The sequence below is a fragment of the Macaca thibetana genome, chromosome 12 (genome assembly GCF_024542745.1).
Source record: "Macaca thibetana thibetana isolate TM-01 chromosome 12, ASM2454274v1, whole genome shotgun sequence".
Taxonomy (NCBI): Eukaryota; Metazoa; Chordata; class Mammalia; order Primates; family Cercopithecidae; genus Macaca; species Macaca thibetana.
In genome coordinates this window covers 4,520,295-4,536,024 of record NC_065589.1, presented here as the reverse complement: position 1 = coordinate 4,536,024, position 15,730 = coordinate 4,520,295, and the positions used below count along the sequence as shown (strand labels likewise).

Genomic DNA, 15,730 nt, shown 5'->3' with positions numbered 1-15,730 from the left:
GCGCTTGGGCACGAAGGCATCTGACGGAGCCTGTGGATGGGGGAAACCAGGGGTGCAGCAGCCCCCAGGTCACCATTGTGTGAGGATGCATTAGCCCAGAAATCCAGCTTGAGGCTGCGTCTCCGGGAGCCCCTACAAATGGAATGGGTCCCCGATCTGCAGCTTCCCATTGCTGCCAGGAGGAGGCTTGGTGGTCCTGACTTCCCTAAAGAACTGTGGATTGTCCAGAACAATCTGGAAAGGGGTTAAATGTACTTGGGCTCTTTGGACTGCAGCCCAGAGACTCGGTCAGTGTAGTTGGAGAGGGGGCTGAGGCAGGGGCTGGACACACCCAAGTCAGGGTCCTGGGCCCGTCGCAGGCCCTATGGAGCCACTGCGTCCCCAGAGATTCATAGCCTCCAGGGCCCAGGGCCAGATCCAGAGGCGGAGCGCTCAGCTCTGTGCCAACACAGCCAAACACGCAGACCTACTGGGCAGCCTTTACTTCAGGCGCACTGTGGTGGCGGCTGGGGGTCTGCCCTTCTGTGAGAATTGGGGGAACCATCTCCCAGGCTGCTCGGGGCTCCTGTGAGAAGCTCAGTGATGCGTGTCCTCAGCCCTCGCTCCGCAGTTGAAGAGGCGGGTTCGTGCCGTCTGGACAGATGTGAGCAGCCTCAGGGCCAGCCTCCTTTCTCCGCGGGCCATGCCCAGCCCTGACCTAGCCTGGTGTGGGCCTTTCCCTGTGTGCTGCACTCCATCCTCCCAGCTCCAGGCACCTGGCGCGCTCACGCTGTGGGAGTGGCTCGGGCAGGTCCCCAAGGTGTATCCCCCCCACCCCGCCCCAACGCCTCCCATCTGCCCTGTGGCGGCTTATCAGGTAACCAGAGCCGGCAGCTTCATCCACGTCTGAAACAAGAAGCCCTGGCCTGTGCATGAGTCACCACTGAGAGCCCGGGCCAGAGAATGGAGGAGCAGCGGGCACTCGTGGCCGCCAAGGATGGGGATGTGGCAACACTGGAGCGGCTGCTGGAGGCTGGCGCCCTGGGCCCGGGCATCACCGATGCTCTGGGGGCCGGCCTGGTTCACCACGCCACCCGGGCCGGCCACCTGGACTGTGTCAAGTTCTTGGTGCAGCGGGCCCAGCTGCCCGGCAACCAGCGGGCCCACAATGGGGCCACCCCAGCGCATGACGCCGCCGCCACAGGCAGCCTGGCCGAGCTGTGCTGGCTGGTCCGCGAGGGGGGCTGCGGGCTGCAGGTGAGCGGGGACGGGGCAGCCTGGCCTCCACAAACCTGGCTGGGGTGGAACCAGGGAGGTGTGAGCCACGCAGGCTCAGCACTGGCCACCCCGGGCTCCACGGCCCTGGGCTCTTCGTTTCTCTTGGGGACTCAGTGGTCGCCGTCTCTGCCCCACGCTTCTCAGAGCACAAAGTCTTGAGAGCCAAGAACACCTCCTAAATGTTCTTATCACCTCGCCTGCCAGGAAGCTGGGTGTTACCAGTGGGGGTCTTGCCAGAGGTCAAGACCCCTTGTCTCTGATCAGGCCTGGTCCACAGGGCCCGCTTCCCAAAGGGTCTAGAAAGGGATCCTTACAGAAGGGCTGTGGGAAGTCGGGCATGAGAGCTGGGAACCTGGTTGGGAGACGGGAGTGAGGGCTGCTGATGGTGACTGTCTTGTCTGGAGCATTTCTACTGGGCCCCCTCCCCTCTCCTGCCTGCCCCGTCCCCTTGTGCAGGTGAGGGCCTTCGAGCTGTTGCTCAGCCCTGTGGAGCTTTCAGGACTGAGGGTGAGCAGGACTGACGGGCCTTAGAACACTGCCCAGAGGTCAGAGTTGGGGTGAGGGCCGGTGGGACCTGCTGAGATTAGGGAGCGGGAAGGTTCCCCGGCACCTGGCTCACCAGAGGGCCTGAGAGTGCCAGCCTAGCATCCCGTTCCGCCAAGCTCAAGGGCAGCAGGTGGGAGCTGTGCCTGCCTGGGGATCCATTCTGACCACAGGGCCCTTGGAGAAGGCCTCGGTCTGCTGGACCCCTGGCACCTGTGGTGGGAATGCTCCCTGGCCCCGGGGCCCTGTGGCCAGAGGGAGGGCACTGGGGCAGGGAACCAGCCAGAGGCAAGTGTCCTGGGAAGCCTTTCTGACCATGAGCAGAGTGGGCGGGTGTCTGTGGGCACCCGGCTGAGTGGGAAAGGGCCTTCTCCGCACTGGGGACGGGGGCCCAGGAGGGGCAGGGTTGCCAGAGGTGGCCTCCCAAGACCTGGACCTGAGTCCTGGCCCTCCTCTCACTTCAGTCCCAGCAGGGAGCACCTCCCTCCATGTTGCAGGCAGAAACGGAGGGAAGGAGGAAGGAGCTGGAAGCCCCTTCCCTGGGTTGCAGGCAGTGTAAGCCCTCGCCTGGGGCTCCTCCAGCAGCTGGCTCTGGCCACACGGCCTACCCCCCACTCACTGACCTGCCTGGGCCTCGGTAGGACCAAGATGCCTCGGGCGTCTCCCCGCTGCACCTGGCCGCCCGTTTTGGACACCCGGTGCTGGTGGAGTGGCTGCTCCACGAGGGCCACTCGACCACACTGGAGACCCGGGAGGGGGCCCTGCCGCTGCACCACGCCGCCGTCAGTGGGGACCTGACCTGCCTGAAGCTCCTGACAACTGCGCATGGCAGGTAAGGAGCCCAGGGTCCCACCTGAGGGGCAGCCTGGGGCCAGCTGGCCAAGGGGAGGCTGCACCGAGGAGGGCCAAGAGGACAGGCTGGTAGCCTTTGAGGTGAATCCTGCAGACGGGCATGCTGTCACTGTGGGGTGAGCTGGCAGGAGTCAAGGGCAATGAGGCCTCTACCCACAGGCCAGGCAGTGGCGGTGCCATGCCAGGGCCCAAGGGGACACAGGCCAGCGCTTCAGCCTGGAGAGTGGCTGGGGGCAGTGAGGACAGCAAGATGCTGCTGTGATGCCCAGGGCAGCTCTGGCCCCCTGCCTGGGGGCGTCTCAGGACCTAAAACAGCTCGGGACGTGGGCAACCGGCGACCTGTGAGGGCACCCTCCCCTCACCTGACAGGGGTGGGGACTGTCTGGTGGACTTGGGGACACAGAGACTGGAGCTGCCTCTGCACTGCCCCATCCCTAGAGCCAGGCACTGGCCTCATCGTCTCCAGGGCCCTGTGCCCCTGCCAGAATTGGTGGATGGTTAAGGAGGAAGGACAGGGTCAGGACAGCCAGTGAGGCAGAGGGCTTCCCTCCCCACCTGCACGCTCCTCCAGTCCTCGCCCTGCTTGCCAAGGTCACCGTTGTCATCAGAACAGGCCCTCTGCCTCCTGCTGTCTTGGCTGAGGGTAAACCTTTCCATCCCCCAGGGACCCACCTACCCCTGACCACGGCTCTTCTCTTTTCGAGGGAGCATCTCATTTGCCTGTCGCTGCCCCAGAGGCCTCAGTCCCCACATCCTCTTAGCTCCAGGACAAGCCCCATGCTTGTGGAATCGGGTTCTCACTCCTGGGTGTTCCCATCCTGGACCGCTTGGCAAAGGCCTTGGGATTCGCTTCTGTGGCTTTTTCCCCAAGCATCCACACCACCCCCAACCTTGGCTGGCCACAGTCTCTCTCAGACCCACCTGGCTTTTAAAGAAGTTTCCGCCATTGAAAACTGGGAGACTTGGGCTGAGTGCAGTGGCTCATGCCTGTAATCCCAGCATTTCTGGAGGCTGGGGCGGGAGGATTGCTTGAGCCCAGGAGTTCAAGACCGGCCTGGGCAATATAGCGAAGCCCTCATCTCTACAAAAAATGTATTTAAAAATGAGCCAGGCATGGTGATGAGCGCCTGTAGTCCCAGATACTCAGGAGGTTGAGGTGGGAGGATCACTCGAGTCTGGGAGGCAGAGGTTCCAGTGAGCTGAGACTGTGCCACTGCACTCCAGCCTGGGTGACAGAGCAAGACCCTGTCTAAAAAAAACAAAAAGAAAACCAGGAGACTTCATGTTAATATGTACACACACACACACTCACACACACAAATGGGAAGGTCCTGTACCCCTAGCCTAGTTCCCACCTAGCACTGACCAGCAGCCGAGAGGTGGCTGCTGCTGGCCAGACCATGCCCCTCCAGTGGCCCCCGACCCACTGGCTGCATCATGGCCTGCTCCCAGCCACCGCACTGGACACTGCCTGTTCCAACCCTGGATGCAGTCGAGGACGCCTGGCAGAGTCCAGTGAAAGCATGGATCCTTCCCCGAGAAGGACACCAAGGCATACTGGCAGCCCTTTGGGGCACGTTCCATGAGCAAGTGTACCCTCAGGCTCAGCAGGTGCAGGGGACGATCTCTGTGTGGTCCAAGGCCAGGGAACAGCCACCAAGGTCCTGTGTCCCCCTTGCTAGGAGCAGAGGAGAGGTTGGTAAGGCAAGGGGGCTGGTACTGGCAGGGACTTTGTGAGGGGAGGGGGGCTTAAACCCAGGTGCAAGCCCCTGGACAGATCAGCTCCCAGCCTCTGTCTCCTCTCTGCCAGCTGAGGCCTGTGACTAGACTCTCCTCTGGGGTGGACCCCGAGTTGCTCAGATTCATCCATCAGAAGTGGGGAGCACGTGTGGGGGTGCTCGTGAGATCCCTTCATTATTACCCAGCTTCCCCTCTTGAGAGAGGAAGGGCCTGGAAGTGGAGGGTCTGGAACAGGGTGGCGTGGTCAGCAGGCTTGGTGGGAAAGGAGGCACGAGCCAGAGAGTTGACCCTCCCTAGTGACATTGGCCCTGCCTCCACACCGCCACTGCGACCCCAGCCCAGCCAGTGCAACCCTCACCTCATCACAGGCTGCCACAGCTACCAGGCACCCAGCATCACCTGCCACAGGGCACAGGGAAACCCCTAAGGGAGTCGGGGTCAATCCCGGGCCTCCACTGGGACAACTGAGAACCTGGAAGGCAAGACCGTGACCCCTCAGATCTAAGAAGATGCATGTTTCTGACCTGGACCCAGGAGTTCCCAGAAAAGGACAGAAGGATAGGAGAGTGGGGTTGCACAGCCACCTGGGGGAACAACCTGGAGGAGGGAACCCCACAGTAGCAGCTGGAAAGCATGTGGGAAACTCAGCCATCACGGGCAGGGCCAGGAGTCAGCAGTGAAGTCCAAGCAGCTGAGGGATGGGCTCAGCCATAGGCAGGGACTGGGCCTCCAAACCCTCCCTTCCCTGCAGCAGCGTGAACCGGCGGACACGCAGTGGCGCCTCCCCACTCTACCTGGCCTGCCAGGAGGGCCACCTGCACCTGGCCCAGTTCCTGGTGAAGGACTGTGGCGCTGACGTGCACCTTCGTGCTCTCGACGGCATGAGCGCCCTACACGCTGCCGCCGCCCGCGGCCACTACTCCCTCGTCGTCTGGCTGGTAAGTAGGTGCCAGAGGTGGAAAGGGGGACATCCAGGGAGTGTGGGTCCTGCAGCAAGCAGAGTCTGGAGCCTGGATAGGGGCTCCAGAGGGTACTGGGGACATGCAGGGCTGTTGGGGCCTCCAATGAGCTGGTCCATGGCTCCCGAGACCCTGCAGGCCCGGCCAGGCTGGGCCCCGGAAGTTTTGACCGCCTGCAGTGCACTCTGCTCTGTGGGGTCGTGCCATGGCTCCCCTGGGGCTCTCCTAGTCCCTCTCTCCCCGGAAGTCCTGGTGGGCCTCCCGGGTGCTCTCACAGTTGGTGGTGGCCCATGTGCTTTGTCTGCGCCCACACCAGCAGTGCCCAGTTCGGGCCACTCGGCCGCTTGTTCAGGCCCTGCCGCTTGATATCCCCGGGCCAGTCCCCACCTTTCTCCACTTCTGGCCTCTTTGGGGAAGGAAGACCTGAGACCCCAGAGCACAGTGACTGAGGTTGGGGAGGTGCCATCTTCAAGGGTGGGCTGGGGACTTCCTGCCTCTACAATAGAAAAGCAGAGCAGGTGGGCGCCTGTAATCCCAGCTACTCGGGAGGCTACGGCAGGAGAATCGCTTGAACCTGGGAGGCAGAGGTTGCTGTGAGCTGAGATCACGCCACTGCACTCCAGCCTGGGCAACAGAGTGAGACTCCGTCTCAAAAAAAAAAAAAAAAAAAGAGTGGGGGAGGCCCTCTTTGAGGAGGGGACTTGGGGGCAGAGCTGAGGATGGACAGGAAGTGGCTGAACAAGGAGCGGGGCCCAAAGCAACCTCCTGAGGGGGGCACACCTCATTCAGAGGCAGGGAGAGCCTGGCCCGTGGGGCCTGAGGGTGGACCGGAAAGGCAGACAGAGGTGCTGGGAGGACTGGGGCTCTTTCCTGAGGGTCCTGGGGAGCCATGGAAGGCTCAGAGCCAGGAGCAGCAGGATCTGACTGACGTATCAGAAGGCCACTGTGGCTGCTGGTGGAGAAGTGCGAGCTGCCTGCCCCCAGCCCTCCCACGCTTGCCTGAGGCCTCCTGTCTCCCGGCTCCCACCCACTCAGCTCCAGCTCCTTCTCCAGCAGGCCAGGCTGGCTCTGCCCCCGGAGCCTTTGCATGCGCTGCACCCTGTGCCTGGTACACAGCTCCCCAGGCGCCCCTGGGGCCTTCCCTGACCAGCTGGTTTACTTGGGGGAGCTGCCTGCCCAGACCATCCTCACTCCTGCTTTCCTCCCCCGCGCACCAGCACCGGGCACACGGCACGTCTGACTCCTGGTCTTGGTGGTGGTTTCCACCCGCCGGGGTGTAGGCGCCAGGAGCTCCGTGGGTGCAGGACTTCGCCACCCGCTGCGTTCCCCGCACCTGGCATGCGGTCAGGCTCGAGAGATGTTTACTGAACCAATAGGCAAGTGAAGGAACGGGGGCCTAGTCCCTTAGGATGGCACCCGCTGCTCACCATGGCCCTGAGGCCCTTGGGATGGGTCCCGCCTGCTCACTGTGCCCCCGGGCGCTCGGGATGGTGCTGGCCTGCTCCCCGTGGCCCCAAGGTCCTCAGGCTGGTGCCAGCCTGCCCACTTTGGCCCCAAGGCCACCTGAATTGGCCTCCAGCCTCCCTCTGTGGAGACTGCAGCCCCTCCCGGTGCCTCGCCTGCGTGTGCGCCCCTCCCCACCCCGGGGGCAGCTCCTCCTGCTGGAGCAGCCTCCCACAGAGGAAGCTCTCTTGACCTGGTCCCGCCCTGGCCGTCCTCCCCTCGCCCCTGCAGCGGTTCTGACCCATTCACTCCAGACCTCAGCCTCCCAAACGATGCCTGGCCCCTGGGATGAGCGGTGGCTGCACACAGCTGGCAGAGCGGCAAGAGCTCACCGCAGGGGGTCCGCTGAGCCCTGGGACCGTGCTGAGGCATGAGCGGCCCTTCCTGGGGAGAAAGCGGACAGGCCTTGGGGTCTCAGGGCCAGAGAGGCCACTCCAGATGCGAAGGAGCCCCGCGGCAGCCCTGTCCCTGTCTGTTTCCAGCTCACTGTGCTTTGCCCAGCAGACACTTCTGATCAGTCAGGAGCGCCCTGGCTGCGCTAAGAGGCACTCACACCGAAGGTGGCGGGACCTGCTGACGGCTCTGCTGTCCTCCTGGTCTCCCCGACAGGGAAAGCGGGCACACTCAAGGCAGGAAGGAGGAAGGAGGGCGAAGGCAGGGAGCCAGCACGCCTATCACCCCTCTGTCAGGAAGGCAGTTTGTCCTAGAAGACCCCCGCGTCCCACTGGCCGGCCCAGGCCCCATGGCTGTCCCAGCTGCACAGGTTTCAGCGAGTCAGTGTAGGGGACTATCACCTGGCTGGTGCTGTGGACCAGAGCAGGGGCCGTTCAGAAGGCAGATGAGGCCCCAGAGGCAGGGCTGGCCTCAGCCAGCAGTGGTGGCCGGCAGGTCAGGGCCCCAAACCTCATTGCCTGGCTCAAATCCAGGCCCTGGAGGGAGGCCAAAGGACCCGCTGCTCCAGCAAAGGGGCTCAGTGCAAATGCCCAGCAAGGCAGCGCCACCCTCAGGCCAAATGAAGTTCTTTCCTCCCCTGCCCCTCCCTCCCTTCCTTCTTTCCTTCTCTCCTTCCTTCATAGCAAATGCTTCTTTACTGTTCCCTAGGTATTTCATTTGCCATGATATTTGCTTTCAGATTTAGGGCCATGGTGTCTCCAAATTAAGCTACTGCGCTCACTTCACCCCCACCTGGACCCCAGAGGTCCTGCTGCCCCAGGGTGACGGGGACGCACGTGCTGAACCAGCCCTGTCCGAGGTTTCCTGAGGTTGTGCCCTGTGCCCTGAGAGGCACAGCCAGAGTCCACTTTCAGTTCTGCTCTCAGTTCTGCCTCCTCCCTGGGAGGGTGGCTGCTCCCACTGCTCCTCCTTCCCAGGTCACATTCACCGACATCGGACTCACGGCACGGGACAATGAGGGGGCCACGGCCCTGCACTTTGCAGCCCGAGGCGGCCACACACCCATCCTAGACCGACTCCTGCTGATGGGTGCCCCAGTCCTGAGAGACTCCTGGGGTGGGACCCCCCTCCACGACGCAGCAGAGAACGGACAGATGGAGGTAAGGTGGGCGTGAGGGAGACAGGGTGAGCAGTCACGAGTGTCAGCCATGCCCAGCACTGTGTCACTGACGCTCATGGCCACCCTGTAAGAATGATGACTTCCCTTATACAGATGGGTAAACTGAGGCTCAGAGTTGCAAAGTCACTTGCGCAAGGTCAAGAGCCCAGGGTCAAGTGGCAAGATCCAAGCTGTATGCTCTCATCCTGCGTACCATCCTCCCTCCCTTCGCACAGAAACTCCCTGGTGCCTGGTCAGGGCTTGGTCTTGGTGACAGTCTTCTCAGAACAGCCCTTGGGGACGGACCCTCTGCCGTGAGCAGCCTTCGAGCAGAGTTGTGGCAGGGGTGTGATGTCAGCCCCTTTGCTATTACCCAGATAAATCTTGGGGGCTCACATGGCCCAGGACACGACATCCAAAAACCCCACGTAGGCAGGGATGGTGTTCAAATGTTCAACAACATCAGAACTACACCCAGCCTTTGAGGGTGGGCGCAGCCATAAGCCTCTGGCCCTGCACGGGTGCCCACCCGATGTTGACCTCGTCTAAAGGTGAGACCCCATCTCAGGAGAATGCACACAGTTTACTTCTCCCCAGCCCCATCCAGTCCTGAGCGGTGTCGGGTCTGTTCACCTCTATGAAGTCTCCTGGTTCCCCAGAAGCGCGCTCCAGGCCTCTGCAAGGCTAGTCTGGGGGGATTATAAGTGGAAGTGCAACCAACCATCGATTCTGGGTCTGCAAGCCTGTTGGCCAGGCTGGTCTCGAACTCCTGATCTCAAATGATCCGCCCACCTCGGCCTCCCAAAAGTACTGGGATTACAGGCAGGAGCCACTGCGCCCAGCCTAGTTATTCTTTGAATGGTGTGAATTACACTAATTATTTTTATTTTTATATTTTTTTGAGGCGGAGTCTTGCTCTGTCGCCCAGGCTGGAGTGCAGTGGCCGGATCTCAGCTCACTGCAAGCTCCGCCTCCCGGGTTTACGCCATTCTCCTGCCTCAGCCTCCTGAGTAGCTGGGACTACAGGCGCCTGCCACCTCGCCCGGCTAGTTTTTTTGTATTTTTTTAGTAGAAACAGGGTTTCACCGTGTTAGCCAGGATGGTCTCGATCTCCTGACCTCGTGATTCTCCCGCCTCGGCCTCCCAAAGTGCTGGGATTACAGGCTTGAGCCACTGCACCCGGCCTACACTAATTATTTTTAAAAATTGTTAAATTGTGATTTAAAAATGCATAACATAAAATTTACCATGTTAACCATTTTCAAGCATACACTTGAGCAGCATTAAGTCTGTTCACATTGTTGTGCAGCAGAATCTCCACAACTTTGTCATTTTGCAAAACTGAGACTCTATGGCCATCAAACAGCAATTCTCCATCTCCCTTTTCTCCCAGCCCCTGGCAACCAACATTCTACTTTCTGTTTTTTATGAACTTGATGACTTAGGATACCTCATATAAGTGGAATTTTACAGTATTTATCCATTTGTCTCTGGCTTAGTTCACTTAGCATAATGTCCTCAAGGTTCATCCCTGTTATAACGAGCCAGAATTTCCTTTTTTATGGCTAAATAATATTCCATTGTATAGTGTATACCACATTTTCTTTCTTTATTCATCTGTTAATGGACATTTGGGTTTTTCTGCCCTTTGACTGTTGTGAATCATGCTACTATGAACATGGGTGTGTAAATATCTCTGAGATCCAGCATTCAAATCTTTTGGATATGTATACCCAGCATTAGAATACCTGGATCTACCCTGATTACTTTCAAATGTTACACTGACCTTGCATTCCTGGAATAAATTCAATGACATATTATTCCTTTTAAATATAGCTGAATTCAATTTGCTAACATTTTGTTTAGGACTTTTTGGCCTTATATTCTTGAGTAAAATTGGCATGGAATGTCCTTTTTTTGTTTTATCCTTGTTATATTTTGGTATCAAAATATGCTACGAATTAGGGAATGTTTCCTCTTTTCCTATTTTTTGAGACGTTTTGGTTACATTAGACTTATTTTTTTATTTAAAGATTTTGTGGAATTCACTAGTGAAATCCTCTGGATCTGGCTGTTTCTTTAAGGGAAAGTTTTTAATTACTAATTCAATTTATTTAATTATAGAACTACTAGGGCTTTCTATTTCTTATGTGTTGGTTTCATCAAATTATATTTTTCTAGGATTTATTTCCTAGAAATGTTCTAGGAATCAATTTTATCTAAGTTATTAAGTGTATTAGCATAAAGTTATTTTTAATATCCTGATGATCCTTTATTGTCTGTACGTAGTAAGTTCCCCACTTTTAATTCTTGATGTTGGTTATTTTCTTCTTTCTTTTTTTGTCTCAATCAGCTTCACTGGTTATTAGTCACTAGTTTTTCCAACAGTCAGGTTTTAACTTGTTCAGGGTCCTCCAAAAAGCATTTATTGTCTCCAATGTATTTTTTTTATTTCATTAATTTCTACATTTATCTTTGTTATTACTTTCTTTCCTAAATTACTGAGATGGGTGCCTACTTCACTTACTTTTCAATCTTTTTTCTTTTGTAATATATTTATTGAAGGCTATAAATTTTCCTCCAAGTACTGCTTTAGCTGTATCCCACTGTTTGATAATTGTTCAGTTAAAAAATATTTTCTAATTCCCATTTTGATTCTTATTTGCCCTAGGGATTCCTTGGAATTATGTTTCTTAATTTCCAGATATGAAGGCATTCCTTCCGGCTATCTATTTGTTATTAATTGCACTGTGGTCAGAAAATATACTCTGGTGATTTCAATCCTTTGATTTTTTGAGAAGTTACTTTATTGCCCTGTGTATGGTCAATTTTATCAATGTTGCATGTGTTCTTGGAAAGACTGTAGAGTTTGCAGGCTGTTCTCTACATGTCATTATATCATTGTGTTCTTCAGATCTCCATAGGTATACATTTTAGTTTATTGGATTTCAAATGGCTCGAGAGAGGTGTGTAAACATTCCTGGCTATTATTCTGGATTTGTCTGTGTTTCCCTATAATCCTGTCACCATTTGTTTTGTATATTTTGAACCCCATATCTAGTCTATTTTATCTGATATATGTATACACATGACTTTTCTTTCTGTACTCATTTGATGGTGAAGCTTATTCTTACTTTACTTTCAGCCTTCTGAATCCTTATGTTTGCTAGTACCTCTGGTTAGCCACATGCAGTCATATTTAGTTTTTTTCATCAGCCTGACAGTCTTTATCTATTGGTGCATTTAGACCATCTACAGTCGTATAATTACTAATGTTTAGGGGTTTATTTTTACTCTCTTATTTTGAGGAGATGTTATCTGGCTGCCTGGGTTTTCTTTATTTAAAAGTAGTAAGCACTTTTGTTTTTGTCTGTTAGTTCTCAGAGCTTTATTTGTATTTCTTTGTGGGCTGGGTCTTCTGGTTCTCATTCATGGTATCTTATTTCCTTGTATTTTTTATTTTTGTTGACGTATGCTGACATTAAATATGAAAAATGAAGTGTAGGCATAACTGGAGGCCTTGGCAATATCTTATTTGCCTTTGCTGGGCACCTGTGGGCTCAGGATCATCTTTTTTTTTTTTTTTTTTTTTTTTTTTTTGAGACGGAGTCTCGCTCTGTGCCCCAGGCTGGAGTGCAGTGGCGCAATTTCGGCTCACTGAAAGCTCCGCCTCCCAGGTTCACGCCATTCTCCTGCCTCAGCCTCCTGAGTAGCTGGGACTACAGGCACCCGCCACCGCGCCCGGCTAATTTTTTGTATTTTTAGTAGAGACAGGGTTTCACCGTGGTCTCGATCTCCTGACCTTGTGATCCGCCCGCCTCGGCCTCCCAAAGTGCTGGGATTACAGGCGTGAGCCACCGCGCCCAGCCAGGATCATCTTAATCTGCATTCCAGGCAGGAAGTTCCCAGGACCACCTCCATGATAGGAAGCAGGGGCCTGACTGGCATCTGGCTTCCGTTTTCTCTGAGGGTAGAGCCCTTGGCCTACATCGGGAGGTGGTCAACCAGAGCTCCCACCCTTGGCAGAACCCACACTGTTCCTGGCCTGCCTGGTCCCCTGAGGCTGCTGGAGGACAGTGTTCTTCTGGCATCAGCCCAGGCTCAGGGCAAGGGCAGTTCTGAGTGCTGGGCTCCCCCACCACCCCCCTACCCCCCAGGCTTTCCTTTTCCCCTGAGTGTGGCCGGATCACTCCTCCCTGACTTCTGTGTTACCTTACGGAGGCTGTTGGCAGGTGACTTTTACAGAGAATCCGTGTTTCATGTCCTTGGGCAGTGGGTTGGTTTGACCTACCTGGTTCTCTCCTCCCTGGAGTAGTGGATCCATCTGCTCACCTGCCTTTCCACTGGTGTGGCCTCTGCACAGACTTCCGGACAGAGTTCCGTCTGTCACCACCCACCCTCTGCTGACAATCCCAGCGGCAATGGGGTCCATTACTCTGGGGGAGATGTTCCCTTCCTCCTCCCCATGGCTCTGTTCCTGTCAGGGCCATGCCCTCTCTCCCCAGCACCATCTGGGGCCAGGTCTGACACCTGTCCCCCTTCCTCTACCGTGACACCCCTCATACTCCTGCAGACCCCGTAACTCCCCTCCTCCGCATCCTGGCCTCCTCTTCCCAGCAACAGCTCCTTGGGGACGCTCTGCCTCCACCCACCCACACACCCACCGCGTCCTGGCAGACTTTTGCCATTCCCCCAGCCCAGAGCCTCTGGGAGCAGTGCCTCTCCCAGGGACTGGCTTCAGCAACCGGCCCCAGCCTCCCCAGCCCCAGCCTCGTTGCACATCTGACAAATGCTTCCTGCTTCCTCAGCCACACCAGCCACTGGCTCAGCCCTTCTGGTCCTCCAAGAGCCTTCAGGCGTTATCTGGTTCAAGCCTCCCAGCAGGCCCCCAGGAAGGGGTGTGCGCACACCTGATTTTGTGTGGCCCCACAAGCTCAAAATAGTTCTCCCCTTTTTAAATGGGGAAAAAGCAAAAGAATCACATCTCATGACACATGAAACTCATCTGAAGTTAAAAGTGTCCACAAATAAAGCCTCGTGTGCACCCGGCCATGCTATGGGTGGCAGCTTTCACACCACAACCAGGGTTACGTATTTGTGCCAGAGCCGGTGGCCCCCGGCCTGAGCTGCTTACTCTCTGGAGGGCAGCGCGGCACCCAGGAAGGCAGGCAGTGCGTGAGCAGACACCCGAGTCCACAGCTTAGAGGCACAGGGTCATTCTCCTCAGGCAGTACAAGCCCGTGGCTCTGTGGTTCTGCAGCAGGCCTTGTGGATCTGCAGGGCTTCCAGGATGCAGGGCTCTTTCCATCTTCATGTCCACCTTCCTCTGGCGGTGCCGTGGCCTCTTCAGGCTGTGGCCACCTTGGAGGCCATGGAACTCAGGGCAGAGGAAGGAGGGGAAGGGAAGCCCTCCAGAGAAGAATTCCCCCAGGACGAGGCACTCACCCTTGAGGTCTCGAGCTGACCTGCTAGCTGCACAGCTGGGTGTTGGTAGAGGCCAGGGGCGACGAAGGCTGGTGGTGTCGGCCATAGATCAGTGCAGCTGTCCCTACTTTACAGACAGGCCCAGTTAGCTGGCCAAGTTCTCTGACCAGCAAGTCACAGAGCCAGATGAGCTCAAGGCCACTGGACTTCGCTGCCAGGCCCCCTGCCACGCACGACAGCGTCACGTTGTGTTTACTCACGGTAGGCACACGCGCTGCTCCACATGCATGCTGAACCTGTATTCATCTGTAGAGAATGAACACTAATTGCACCTTTTATAGGTGAGGCACCTGTAGTCCAGAGAGGAGCTGAAATTTCCTTTGGGGTCTCACAACTTTTTTGAGATGGAGTTTCACTCTTGTTGCCCAGGCTGGAGTGCAGTGGTGCCATCTTGGTTCACTGCAACTTCCGCCTCCCGGCTTCAAGCAATTCTCCTGCCTCAGCCTCCTGAGTAGCTGGGATTAGAGGCACCTGCCACCACACCTGGCTAATTTTTTGTATTTAGTAGAAACAGAGTTTCACCATGTTGGTCAGGCTGGTCTGGAACTCCTGACCTCAGGTGATCCACCCGCCTTGGCCTCAAGTGCTGGGATTACAAGCATGAGCCACTGCGCCCGGCCAAGGGTCTCACAACTTCTTACTTAGTTCAATTCAGTGTCACCCAAAGATGCTGAGGCCCAGCTGGTCTATCTCAGAGATACGTTTGCGTCAAAGGCACAGTTTTGTGAACACGGCATTCGCCTCACTCAAGTTCGTTTTTGTGTTTCCCTAGTACCACCAAAGAGACACAGAAATATTTATAGAATAAATACATACAGAATAAAGTACAGAATTCATTATTGAGGTCCCCTGACCCTCTCCCATCTGAATCCTTCACAGGCCCAGATGTCCTCCAGCCTTCCAGTCCTGTGGACTCCCTCCCCAGCTTTCTTCCCTCCCCTCTTCCTCCCCATTCCCATCACAAGAGCCCATCAGGTACAAGGAGACAGGAGGGCCCTGGCCCCAGGTTGGCTGGGTAGGAGCATGCAGTGTGCCTGGCAAAGGTGGTGAGCAGCCTTGGTCAGGCATGAGCTGGTACTCTGGGTGCCAGAGGGGAACCTCGTGGGGCCAGGAGGATGGTCCTATGGAGAGTGGGGGTGTGGTGGGAGGTGGCCCTGAGTCCCCAGCACGGGGGCCGGTTGCTTGTCTCTCTGAGCCTTGTTTGTTCACGTGCGTTGATCCACATCTCCAAGGGTGGCAAACATGGAAACTGGTTCTGCATTTAATGCCTAGGACATGGCAGCTGTGAGGGGTCTGGACAGGGCACCCTGATGCCTGTCAGCTCAGCACTGCTTCATATGCAGTGCCTGGTACTGTCTGTGCCAGGACAGGGTGGCTGTGGGATGAGGCTTGGGTGCTCCTAGGCAGGTCTCTGGAACCCCACGGCCCAGATTCAAGCCCTGCCCCTGCTGGGAAGGGCACCAGGGCAGCCTGTGCCATGGGGCCAGGGGAGCGGCCTGCACAGGGCCAGCCCATGGGCACCTAGTGAGTGTCGCGGTGGGTCACACGTGTGCCCTGCCACGTGTGCCCTCCTCACTGCAGTGCTGCCAGACCCTAGTCTCCCACCACGTGGATCCCTCCCTGCGGGATGAAGACGGTTACACGGCGGCGGACCTGGCGGAGTACCACGGACACCGGGACTGTGCCCAGTACCTGCGGGAGGTGGCCCAGCCGGTAAGGCTCAGGGTCCCCAGCTGCCCTGGAGGCATGGAGGGTGGGCCCAGATCCCAGCCAGGACCCCACTGCTGAACCTGCAGCATAGTCAGCTGGGAAGCTCACCATATCCAACTCATACATGGCA

The 15,730-nt window shown here is 56.6% G+C and overlaps 1 protein-coding gene across 1 annotated transcript in view; it reads left to right on the top strand.

Annotated features, from left to right (window-relative positions):
- The first annotated feature begins 48 nt into the window (after positions 1 to 48).
- The window catches only part of ESPNL (espin like), a 30,575-nt gene continuing 14,893 nt past the window's right edge, over positions 49 to 15,730 (top strand). The window contains exons 1-5 of the mRNA XM_050751690.1: positions 49 to 1,236; positions 2,442 to 2,632; positions 5,144 to 5,330; positions 8,225 to 8,407; positions 15,472 to 15,603. Coding sequence (XP_050607647.1) covers positions 943 to 1,236; positions 2,442 to 2,632; positions 5,144 to 5,330; positions 8,225 to 8,407; positions 15,472 to 15,603 — 987 coding nt within the window. The 5' untranslated portion in view covers positions 49 to 942. The remainder of the gene's footprint in view (positions 1,237 to 2,441; positions 2,633 to 5,143; positions 5,331 to 8,224; positions 8,408 to 15,471; positions 15,604 to 15,730) is intronic.